The 11,551-nt window shown below is 64.1% G+C and overlaps 3 protein-coding genes across 7 annotated transcripts; all 3 read left to right on the top strand.

Annotated features, from left to right (window-relative positions):
• The first annotated feature begins 11 nt into the window (after nt 1–11).
• Nucleotides 12–1,320, top strand: GDPGP1 (GDP-D-glucose phosphorylase 1). Its single transcript, XM_021541848.4, has one exon. The coding sequence runs from the start codon at nt 107–109 to the stop codon at nt 1,181–1,183; it is 1,077 nt and encodes a 358-aa protein (XP_021397523.3). The 5' UTR covers nt 12–106; the 3' UTR covers nt 1,184–1,320.
• Nucleotides 1,239–10,113, top strand: LOC110476689 (tubulin polyglutamylase TTLL13). Of its 5 annotated transcripts, XM_085589121.1 has the most exons (17): nt 1,265–1,494; nt 1,788–1,828; nt 2,827–2,945; nt 3,400–3,530; nt 3,888–4,044; nt 4,252–4,395; nt 4,945–5,030; nt 5,133–5,358; nt 5,787–5,971; nt 6,444–6,632; nt 7,091–7,214; nt 7,524–7,697; nt 7,972–8,323; nt 8,853–9,114; nt 9,303–9,568; nt 9,635–9,745; nt 9,814–9,954. In XM_085589121.1, the coding sequence occupies exons 1-16, from the start codon at nt 1,355–1,357 to the stop codon at nt 9,718–9,720; spliced, it is 2,682 nt and encodes an 893-aa protein (XP_085445247.1). In that variant the 5' UTR covers nt 1,265–1,354; the 3' UTR covers nt 9,721–9,745; nt 9,814–9,954. The 5 variants fall into 5 exon arrangements, with proteins under 5 accessions (XP_085445250.1, XP_085445247.1, XP_085445246.1 ...); XM_085589124.1 differs by lacking the exon at nt 9,635–9,745 and having other exon boundaries at nt 1,239–1,494; nt 9,814–10,113; XM_085589120.1 differs by lacking the exon at nt 9,303–9,568 and having other exon boundaries at nt 1,267–1,494; nt 9,814–10,113.
• A 50-nt stretch (nt 10,114–10,163) lies between these two features.
• Nucleotides 10,164–11,510, top strand: HDDC3 (HD domain containing 3). The gene is made up of 4 exons (XM_021541807.3): nt 10,164–10,298; nt 10,722–10,777; nt 10,868–11,108; nt 11,342–11,510. The coding sequence occupies exons 1-4, from the start codon at nt 10,166–10,168 to the stop codon at nt 11,470–11,472; spliced, it is 561 nt and encodes a 186-aa protein (XP_021397482.3). The 5' UTR covers nt 10,164–10,165; the 3' UTR covers nt 11,473–11,510.
• Nucleotides 11,511–11,551: the final 41 nt, after the last annotated feature.

An 11,551-nucleotide genomic window follows, 5' to 3' on the forward strand; every position in this document is an offset into this window, starting at 1 on the left:
AACGGCAACGGCAGCGGCCCGCCCCGGGCGGGGCAAGCGCGGCCGCCCGAGCGGCCAGCCCCGCCCGCCGGGCACACGGCCGGCTCCCGGCGCCGGCAGCGCGGAGATGGCGGCTGTGGCGGGAGCGGAGCCGGGCGAGCCGAGCCCCGAGGAGTTCGTGTACGGCGAGGAGGACTTCGTGCTGCAGGCAGCCGGCTGGGACGACCCGGACTCCGCGCTCTCGCGGTTCGACCGGGTGCTGCTGGCGGGCTGGAGCGACCGTATGGAGCGGGGACTGTTCCGGTACCGGCTGGGACCGCTGCCCACCCGCGTCCTGCCCGGAGCCGTGCGCATCGTGGCGCAGCTGAACGAGAAGCGCAGCGCGGAGCGCCGCCCGCCACAGCCCGTCCGCAGCCTCCGGGATCCCTTCGACCCCGGCGCCTTCAACTTCACGCGGCTGCGCCCCGCCGAGCTGCTGTTCCGCCTGCGCCGCGCCGGGGGCCCCGGGCCGCCCCCCGACCCGCTGCTGGTGGCCATCAACGCCAGCCCGCTGGAGCGGGGGCACGTCCTGCTGCTGCCGGAGCCGGCGCGGCGGCTGCCGCAGGCGCTGACGGCCCCGGCGCTGCGCGGGGCGCTGGAGGCGGCGCTGCTCAGCGCCCACCCCGGCTTCCGCGTGGGCTTCAACGGGCTGGGCGGCGGCGCCTCGGTGAACCACCTGCACCTGCACGGGCTCTACCTGGCCCGCCCGCTGCCGCTGGAGGAGGCGCCGGCCGAGCCGCTGGGGCCGGGCCTGGGGCTGCTCCGCGCCGGACCGGCCCCCGCCTTCCTCTTCTTCGCCCCCGGCCCCGCGGCGCTGGAGCCGGTGTCGCGGGCCGTGTGCCGGGCGGCGGAGCACCTGGGCCGTGCCGGGCTGGCCTGCAACGTGCTGGCCACGCGGGGCGACCCGCCGGCGGGGCCCGGGGCCGGCGGCGGCCGCGGGCTGCGGGTGCTGCTGTGGGCGCGCCGGCCCCTCTTCGGCCCCAAGGCGGGCGAGCCCTTCGCCGTGGCGCTGTGCGAGCTGGCAGGGCTGCTGCCGCTGCCCGCCGAGCCGCTCTACCGGGACATCACCGAGGTGCAGGCCCTGAGCGCCATCCGCCAGCACCTGCTGCCCGAACCCGAACTGCTGCACCTGGGCGGGGAGCTGGCGCGGCTGCTGGAGCGCTGAGCCGGTGGCACGGACACCGGCCGGGCCGCTGCAGCGCTGCCGGCACCGGGGGCGCTGCCGGCGGAGGACGCGGGAGCGGCTGTCACGCGGCGCGCGGGGCGCTCCGCCCGCGGGGCCCGCGGCTCGCTGGTGCGGTCGCCATGGGAACGCGGCGGCGCCGGGAGCGGAGCGATGGCGGCGGCCGGCGGCGGCGGGAGCACGGGCCCGGGCCCATCCCCGGGGACCCCTCCGGGCGAGGAGGCGGCCAGCGCCGCGGCCCCCCCGGACCGTCCCGCTGCCCCCGCCGCACCCGAGCCGCGGAGGAAGCGCAGGCGAGTGCGGGCCCGCGGCCCCGGCAGGGTCCGGCCGGAGTCCGGCCTTCCCCAGTCCCCGGGAGCCGGTCCCAAAATAAATAGTGTTCCCTGGAAGTGCCCCAGCGACCCCCTGTGTGACACAGCCAGGCGCATTCCGTGCCCAGAACCAGCGTGCCCGTCCCCTTAGGGCTGTACCGGGCCGGGGCTGGCTCGGTCAGACTGCCCGGGGCGCTCTGTGTATGGGGGGATCGGCTGTGTCCCCACTCTGTCCCGTGCCTCGCTGAGCTGCTGTCATCTCGTCTCTATTCCAGTGTCCCCTCCATCAACCTGAGCGGCTGCAAGTACGAGAGTGGTAAGTCAGAGGTTCTCCAGGTGCCTGCCCAGCCAGGAGCGGTGCTGGCACCCGCTTCCCACCGGTTTATTTACTGCTGCCAGCGACTGGCACAGGACTCTTGTGTTAGTGGAGAGTTTGTCACATTTTGGACTGAGATTCCCCCCAATTTAAAAATGTGCAACAGCAGCGTGAGCCCTCACTTGTGTTTGAACATGCCCCACACTTGTGTTTGCCAGCTGTCTGCTAAAATGGGCAAGAAGGGTTTCATCAGGTACAGGGCAAGGGAGCACCTGGACTTGGAGACAGGGCCTGAGAGTTGCCAGCTGTTTAAGGTAAAGCTGGTGGTGAGCAGGCAGGATCTGTACCTGGAACCTCTCCCTGTGCTGTTCATCCCTGGTGACTCCAGGGAACTGGTGGACTCTCCCCTCCCATTCTCCTTCCACAAGCTGGATCTCGAAACAACAAACTTCTGGCCCTTGAGGGGTGTTATTTGCTAAGGGATCTTGGTGTGCGTGGATCTCCATCAGCCCTGCCAAATTCATACTTGGCACGATGAACCATGCTAGCAGAGACCTTTTTCTGCAGAGCTATGTTCTGCTAAAAGACCTTTGATTTGGGAGATTAAATTCACACCTTCACAAGACTTGTATCTGCCTGTGAGTTGTAAGACACATGGGAAGTTCAATCCTGCTGCTGAGGGGTCCTGGCACCTCAAGACAGGTGGGGTTAGAGGCTTAAGAGTTCCCAGAACACTTGCAGCCAGAGGCTTGGGGATTTGGCCAGATAAAAGTGGTGTTCTTGACATGTTCCAAGGGCTCATGCCAACACTTTATACCTCTGAGAGGGGAGCTGCAGCCTGAGGAGCTGCATACTCCATCCCATGTTATTCTGGGGGGGTGTCAGGCCCTGTATGTGGCTCCTCAGCCAGAGGCTTGTTTCACATTCCATCCCTGGTTACTCTGGGGGTTTATCAGTCCCTGAGCGTGGCTGCCCTGTCGCTGCTTGCCTTGGCACAGTGCGGCGGGCGGCGCAGCACTGCGGGCTGAAGGAAGCGGCAGAGAATGAGGAGTGGACGGTGTGCTGGACCGACAGCACGGTCGCCTTGGAGCGCCTCATGGAAATGAAGCGCTTCCAGGTAAATGGAACAGCTGCCCAGCAGGAACTGCTGGGGAGGGAGGGTGACACATGGCTGTCTGTGAACAGAAGCACCCAAAGCAGCGCCCTGTGCCACCTGTGCCTCGGCTCCAGGGCGCAGGGTCAGACGCCTTTGCTGGTGCCATGTCTCTGGCTGGTGTTGGCAGCAGCGTTCACAGCTGTGGCGGGAGCAGCAGTGTTCCAGCCCTGTGATGTGCTGTGAACTAAACAGCCCTTTCACTGCTCCAGGGCTAAGATGGAATAGGCAGATAAATCAGTAGTGAAGCTCGGATAAAACAGCTGTAGCAAGTCTCACCCCCCAGCAGTAGTTCAAGGCAGCCGCAGGCCTGGCTTCCCTCTCACTGCTGGTTCTCCATGTGCAGGCTCTCCTCGGGGCCAGGAGAATCCATCCCCACAGGGCTCTGCTGATCAGGGTTTTTCTGCACTACTTTCAGAAGATCAACCACTTCCCAGGCATGATCGAGCTGTGCCGCAAGGACCTGCTGGCTCGCAACCTGAACCGCATGCTCCGGCTCTTCCCCAAGGAGTACAACATCTTCCCCCGCACGTGGTGCCTGCCAGCTGAGTGAGTCGCTGGGGATGGGGTGACACGGGCAGGGGAGGCTGCTGGGCTGCTCGTTCTGGGCACCGGAACCCAAACCTTCACTTGCTGTGACACGCACACAGTGACCTCTCCTGCACACCTGCCAGTACAGGTGGAGATGTGTGCAGGGGAAAGGAGGGATGCGGAGGCTGGGTCAGGTCACACAGGGACCAGTCTGTGACTCCTGTAGATTAGAAATTAGGAGTTGGATTCATCCCCTGCAGAGGTTCAGTGTGTGCTGGCCTGCAGCACCATGGTTTCAGTACCCAGCTGTTAGTTAGGAGAGAGTTCAGAGGGGTGTTTTTTGCAGCTGGTGATAGTCACCCTTCCCTTGCACAGCTACGGAGATTTCCATGCCTATAGATCCATGAAGAAAGCAAGAACATTCATCTGCAAGCCTGACAACAGCTGCCAGGGAAGAGGGATCTTCATAACCCACCACCCAGAGGAGATCAAGCACGGGGAACGCATGATCTGTCAGCTGTACATCTCTGAGGTACTGGGATGCTCCAGAACATCGGGGTAGGATTCCAGCCTCCCACTCTGCCAGCATCCCCCAGGCTCCCGGGTCTCCTCAGGTCTGCTGGAGGTGTTGGTGTGGCTGCGGCACATCGGGGACACAGACAGAGCTTGTCCATCTGAGCAGCACAGGCAGACGGAGCAGTTCCTCCCCTCATGCTTGCTCCTGCCTCTTTCCTCACAGCCCTTCCTCATCGATGGCTTCAAGTTTGACATGCGCATCTACGTGCTGGTCACATCCTGTGACCCCCTGAAGATTTTTCTCTACAGGGAGGGCCTGGCCCGGTTTGCCACCATGAGATACATCGATCACAGCACGAGAAACCTGGTAAAGAGGAAGTTTTTAAAAAACTTATATAGTACCTGTAGGTGTCAGTGCTTAACTTGTCCTGGGGCATTCCAGGCCTTGAAAAGGTGGGTATTGGGGGTTGCAGGAGTCCTAGCTTGATGCTTTCCTGTTCTTCCTCTATACCCCTTCCTCCTCCTCACAGGAGGTGTTTCAGGAGGGATAGTTCATCTACCCCAAGGCCCCACATTTGGGCTGTTTACTGGTATTAGTGGAATAATGGAATTGTTTGCTTGGATGGAACTTTGGAAGGTCTCCAACCTTATGCTGAAAACTTGGTCAACAATAAATTCATATCTGGTTTCTCAGGGTCTCATCTGATCAGGTTTTGAAAACCTGCAGAGTGAAGCCCCCCTGGTGTCTCTGGGCAGCATGTTCTGCTTCTGGCCCTGATAAAAATGCTGAATTCCACACTATTCCTACTCTGCCCATGTTTCAGGCAGAAGAGAACATGGGAGTACCTGGTGGGGCTGTTCCTGTTCTTGCTCAGTGGTTCAGAGTGAACAAACATCTCTTGTGGTTCCCTGCCAGGGTGACATCTGCATGCACCTGACCAATTATGCAATCAACAAACACAATGAGAACTTCGTCCAGGACGACATGGTGGGCAGCAAGAGGTACTGGCGTGTCCGAACACTGCAGGAATACTGCCTGGGGACACTGGTTTCCCTCAGCTTTCCTACACAGCTGAGCCCTTACCACCTCCTGTTCCCACACAGGAAACTGTCCACCCTGAATGCCTGGATGGCAGAGCACAGCTATGACACATCAAAGCTCTGGGCAGATATTGATGACATTGTTATAAAGACACTGATTTCAGCTCACCCTGTGCTGAAACACCATTACCAGAGCTGCTTCTCCAGCCACACTACTGGCTGCGCATGCTTTGAAATCCTGGGCTTTGACATTTTGCTCGATAGAAGGTTGAAGCCATGGCTGCTGGAGGTGAGGAAGGAGTGGAGAGCTCAGAGCTGGGGGACTAGGACAGGGGGTTTGGGATGAACAGGGCCTGTTTGATTCAAAAGGGCCACCTTGCTCACAGAATTAACCAGGCTCTGAAGCCAAACAACCTGCTGTGAGCAGGATCCAAGAGAACCCGTTACCTGCACACCATCTAACATCAGGGAGTTTCCCAAGCTTTTAGGCCCCTTGTCCCGTGAGCACCCTGAATTTATGACGGCTGCCCCCTGCCTGCGCCCTGTGGGGTGGGATCCGGGTGCCCTGTGGCACAGGTGGGCAGCACACTGCAGGAGTGCTGTGTGTGGCTGCCTGTCTCTGACAGGGAGCAGAGCGCCCGTGGGCAGTTTGAGGCGTGGCTGGGGCCATGGGTAGGAGCTGGGGTGCCAGGTTAGGTTACCTGCTTGTCTTGGCAGGTGAACCACTCTCCCAGCTTCAACACAGATTCTCAGCTAGACCATGAGGTGAAGGATGCCCTTCTGTGTGACACCTTCAACCTGATCAATGTGCACGCCTGTGATAGAAAGAAGGTGCTGGAGGAAGACAAGCGGCGGGTAAAGGAACGGCTCCTCCAGGCCAACCAGACTCCCCGGGAGTCCAGGTATTGCTGTTCCCCCACAGTGCTCAGGTCCCCAGTGAGCAAAGCCAGGGCATGACAGAGTAGGATAACACCAGTGCTGCCTGCTGGAAGTTCCCAGAGCCTATGGCATTGTGCAGCCTCTGTGCTCTCCCAAGCCATCTGCATCCTGCGAGGAGCCAGGGCTCCTCTCTGGGTGCCAGGAGAACTGTGACACCTTGTGGGCCCTGACAGAGCTCTCCCCAAGCTGCACCTGCTTGTCATCTCATTTGCTGGGGATGGGCAGTGCCAGCATCCTGGGCTGGCAGGGATGCTCACATGAGGAACCACAGCCCTGCCTCAGGCACTGGGGTAGCCTGGGCATGGGCCCTTCTCCAGGGCAGGGCCCCTTTCCAAGGCTGAGGTTTCCCGTTCTTCTGTCTGCCCTATGTCTGCCTGCCCCAGAGCCTCCCCCCGCAGGTCCCTGTCCTCCCTCCTGTCCTCCCTCCTGCTGCAGGCGCAGGGAGCAGGAGAACAGCCAGGCTGCCTGGCTGGCACAGGCTGAGACCTACGAGAACGAGCACCTGGGAGGGTTCCGACGCATCTACCCAGCACCTGGCACAGAAAAGTACGAGCCATTCTTCCAGCAGAGCAGGTCCCTCTTCCAGGAAACAGCAGCATCCAAGGCAAGAGAAGAGTATGCCAGGTATGCTGCTCCTGGGGAAACCCACTTCTCACAGGTGGCATGGAGACCACTTGCTCCTGATCCCTCCTGGGGAGCAACTCGGCTTGGCAGGTGTAAGAAAGCAGGGAGAGTGGGAGGGGAAGGGAAGGAGCCTGTTCGTGCTGTGGCACCACAGCAAAGTGGCTCCTTTTGGATGGACTCCAGAGAGGCAAGGGCAGTACTCCACTGACTTTTGGACCCTGGAGACACCATTTCCTAAATGTCCCCCTCCCTTTTGGCAAGCACAGCCTAATCCAAGGGCATTTATCTTTTAAAAAGTCTCTTTACAGGCATCCCTCCCCATCTCTTGGCACACTTATGTTATGGGCTATTCATACAGAACTTGGGCCTGCAGTAAATGTCCTCAGGTTGAAGTCTGCCCCACAGCCTTTTGCTGTTGTGGCTCTGAGCCAGTGAGTGACTGTGCTGTTCTGTGGCAGGCAGCAGCTGGAGGAGATGCGCCTGAAAAATGAAAAGCTGGAAGCTGCCAGGAAGAAGAGGATCCAGAATAAAGCTCCTACAAGCCACCTTACCTACAGAAGCACCAAGGCATGGGATAGAAAGGTACCTCAGTGTCAGTATTGTCTCTCCAAGTCAGTGATATGGCTCTGGGAGCTATGCTGAGCCATTGGTGCACCCATGGAGCAGAAATTCCAGGTTTGCCTCCCTGCTTGAAGTTCAGAGACAACTTGTGTTGGCACTACTTGCAAGGCCCAGTGTTGTGGCTTTCCACTTTGGTTCTCACTGGGATCTCTGTCCCCCCCCCAAGACTGTAACTGTCCCCAGGGTTGGAGCAGCTCACAGCTTTCTCACCTGTTTGTTATCCCGGCTTCAGCTATGCTACAGCTCAGGTGTTTCTCTGCCGAGGTGCAGTGCCTGCAGTACAACTCCATGCAGCCCCAGAACATCGTGGCACATGAAGAGAAGAGGAGAGTGAACGCTCTGCTGCAGCGTGAGAAGCTGATCCGGGACCTGGGCATCACTGAGCAGCTGTCCCAGCTGCTCTCCACGGCTGACGCCCAGGGATCCTGCGCACTCCAGAGCCAGGTAATGGCACTGCCCACAGCCACACCACCACCCCACACAGAAGTGGACTGGGCACTGGGCATCCCTGCTGGGGCAGGATGGGGGTCCACTGCAGGCACATCAGCTCCTGGGCCTTCAGGAGGATGAGTCTGGAATGGTGGAGGGGGCATACCTGGGGACAAAGTGCGGGGTGAAGCTTCAGTGTGCACCTGGGTGTGACTGGAGACTTTTCTTTCCCATCTCCTGCCAAGGCCTACAGGAGTAAGTCATGGCTGTTTTCCTTGCCTCCTTCCAGCTGCCGTTTTCCTGGGATGCCATCAGGGACCACAACACCCACGATTTAATGATGCTTATGTCATTGCTGGGAGTCCCAGCTCAGCCCCTGGGACACAGGGTCATGCCCAGCCCTAGAGGCCGGGCCCTGCCGCGGCACATCCCAGACCCAGATCCCAACGACGTGCAGGCCCTCTGCATTCAAGGCCAGAGCGTCCCGTACCACGTGCGGCACGAGGGCTCACGGGTGCTGGGCGGGGGCTGGCTGCAGGGCCGGGCAGCGGGGGCAGTGGTCACCCAGCCCTGTGCCCACCCCAAGCGGCTACAGCCGAGACACGAGTGCCTCCCTGGCACCAGAAGCCAGGCTGAAGGCTGTAAGTACACATCACCTACCCGTGGATGCTCCTGCCAGGGTGGGAGGGATGGTTGGGCTCGATGGAGCTCTCAGGGATGCTGGGACACTTCAAAAGGGTCACCATTCTCTGCTTGGGTGACCACTGGAAATCTCTGAGGCTTGGAGCATCCCATTTGCAGGGACAGGGAAGAACCATGGGTGGTTTCCCAGGATCAAGGGTTGATGTGCAGGCATGGGGGAGTGCGAGAAGCAAGGAAAGTCAAAGGGGTGCATTAGCTCCTGGGGTCAGAGGGGGCATGGTGACACAGCATAGCCCCCAGTCTCTTCCCAGGTCTTCCTCCCACCACACTACTGCCTGCCTGTGCTCTCACCCTCCATCCTCGCCCAGCCCGGCTCCCTGGCATCGGCTCCATCCACTTTGCAGCCTTAGGACCAGGGGAGCAGGGGCAGAGGAGGAGCTGTCAGACCAAGCCCCACATGGAAGGGCAGTGGGGGCTGCTGGCGTGCAGAGCTGCTGGCCCTGTACAGCCCCATATCCATCTGTGCAGTTCCAGGTGATGCTGGTAGTGTGTCATCGTCCGATGGAGGCAGCTGTCCCCCCGCTTCCCCAGCCAGCCCAGAGCAGGCCACAGGTGATGATGGCATCTTCAGCTGTGCTGTGGTCCAGGAGCTTCCCAACGCCACTGCCGTTCACGTGCAGCACACACGCACCTCACACCACGGCGAAGACTCACCGCGCCAGTGTGTCACACCGTGCCAGTGCCTTGCCCCATGCCAGTGCCTCTCACATTCACAGCCTGAAAAGCACAGGTAACACGGCTGAGGGCTCAGCCCTCCTCCCGTGTGTGCTGGCACGAGTACCAGGACTTGTTGGATGAAACCAGGACAGCTGCTGGCTGCCTCCACCAACTCTGGGGTCGGCTGCTGAGCCCCCTGACCAGAGCCTGGGCCCGGCATGGCTCCGCCAGGCCGGCCCCAGCTAGCTTCACGTCTGCCAGGACTGGAGACTGGTGCTCGCGCCCCTGTGCGTGCGCTGCCCGCTGCGCTCGTGATGTGAATCCCTCCGGAGGCCAGCTCGCCGTGCACCCGGCAGTCCCCGCTCCCCCGGCGGCCCCGCCCGTGCCGGGCCGGTTCGTGCCATGGCGGCGCTGCTGCAGCGCGGCCTGCGGGCGCTGCCGCTCCTCGCCCGGGCCCCGCGGCGGGCGGCGGCGGCGTGGCCCGGGGACCCGGAGCCGCCGGAGCCGGCGCTGGAGGAGGCGCAGAGGTGCGGAGCGGCCGGCCCGCGGCCGGGGCCCGCGCTGGCCCGGGCGCTCACGCGTGTTCCCCGCAGGGCGCGGCGGCGGCGGGCGGCGGCGCGGATGGAGCGGCTGCGGCGGGAGCTGGGCGGGCGGCGCGGAGCCCCCGAGCGCACCCTGACCTGGCAGGCCATGGAGCAGCTGCGGTGAGCGCGGGGCCGGGCGAGCCGCGCCGCGCCCGCTGGCCGCCCGGTGACCGTGCCCGTGCCCGCAGGTTCCTGCGGCGGGAGCTGCCCGAGGAGTGGCCGCTGGAGCGCCTGGCCCAGGGCTTCGGCGTCAGCACCGACGTGGTGCGGCGGGTGCTGCGGAGCCGCGGCTGCCCCTCACCGAGCCGCCGCCTGCGGCAGGACCAGCGGGCGCTGAGCGCCGCCGCGGCGGCACCGGCACCGCCGCCGGCACGGGGAGCAGGGCACGGCCGCGAGGTGCGCGCCCCCGACGGGACGCTGCTGTACCGGCTGCCGCGGGGCTGGGGCGGGCCGGGGCCCAGCGCGCAATAAACGCCGCGGGGACCCGCCTCCGCCTGTGTTGCTTCCGTCGCACCGGGCGCGGGCTCCGAGGCGGCGGGGATGGGCTCCGAGGCGGCGGGGACGGGCTCCGAGGTGGCGTGGCTGCTGGAGGCCGTGGACTTTGCAGCCAGGAAACACAAGGAGCAGCGGCGGAAGGATCCGGAGAGCACCCCCTACATCAACCACCCCATCGGTGCGGAACCCCCCGGTGCTGCGTCCCGCTCCCGGGAGACCCCCGCGGCCCCTCTCTCCCACAGCACCGTTCACCCTGGGGTCCGTTCTGCCCCGGCGCGCTGCCACCCCCCGGGAGCCCCTCAGCCTGGTCCCTGGAGAGAGCCGTGTCCCTTGTCCCTGCCACGTTCTTCGGCCCGGTGAGGGCAGAGCTGCCGGAGCACTGCGGCCCCGGCCCTGCCAGGCCACTGCCCCACCTTGGGGCAGTGCCACCCCCGGGCCCTTCCTGCATGCCCAGCGGAGCGTTCCCCGCGCGGGACGTGCCCGTGGGCTGGGCTCTGGGAAACCTCCGTGCCCACCGAGCGGCACAGTCCCCGTGCCGCCCTGCGGGCCCGGAGCTGCCTGCTCCCCGCTGCCTGCTCCCACCTTTCCGTTCCCCCTGCAGCCGTGGCCAGGATCCTGGCGCACGAGGCCGGCGTGACGGACCTGGTGGTGCTGCAGGTAACGCCGTGCCCTGCCTGCCCTTCCCTGCCCGGGCCCCGCACTGCCCTGCCCGAGCCCCGCACTGCCCCTCGTGCCCCCCCGCCGCAGGCCGCGCTCCTGCACGACACGCTGGAGGACACGGCCACCACGCCGGCGGAGCTGGAGGCGCGGTTCGGCGCGGCGGTGCGGCGCGTGGTGGAGGAGGTGACGGACGACAAGCGGCTGCCCAAGGCGGAGCGCAAGCGGCTGCAGATCGAGCGCGCTCCCGCCTGCAGCCGCCGCGCCAAGCTGGTCAAGCTGGCCGACAAGCTGCACAACCTGCGCGACCTGAACCGCTGCACCCCGCAAGGTAGCGGCTGAGCCCCGGACCGGAGCCGGGCACCGGGGGCACGGGGGGACCGGAGGAGCCGGGTACCGGAGCGGCACCACGGGACGGGGCGGTGCTGTTGGCCACGCCGAGGGACAGAGGAGCCCCGCGGCTGCCCCGGGCCGGGGGGCGGTGCCGGCAGTGTGTGTATGCCGGTGCCGGTGGAACCGGGACCGGGGCGGCGGGGCCGGAAGTGACGTGCGCCATCCCCGCAGGGTGGTCGGAGGAGCGCGTGCAGGAGTACTTCCGGTGGGCGGCGCGCGTGGTGGCCGGGCTGCGCGGCACCAGCGCGGCCCTGGAGGGGGCGCTGCAGCGCCTGTTCGAGGAGCGCGGCGTGCCCACGTGACCGCCCGCCTCCGCCAATAAACGCGCGCGCAGCTCTCAGCGTCCCCGCGTCGTCATGGTACCGCGCCGTTCCGCCGCCG

The sequence above is a fragment of the Lonchura striata genome, chromosome 10, assembly GCF_050655825.1.
Source record: "Lonchura striata isolate lonStrDom1 chromosome 10, ASM5065582v1, whole genome shotgun sequence".
NCBI classification, from domain to species: domain Eukaryota; kingdom Metazoa; phylum Chordata; class Aves; order Passeriformes; family Estrildidae; genus Lonchura; species Lonchura striata.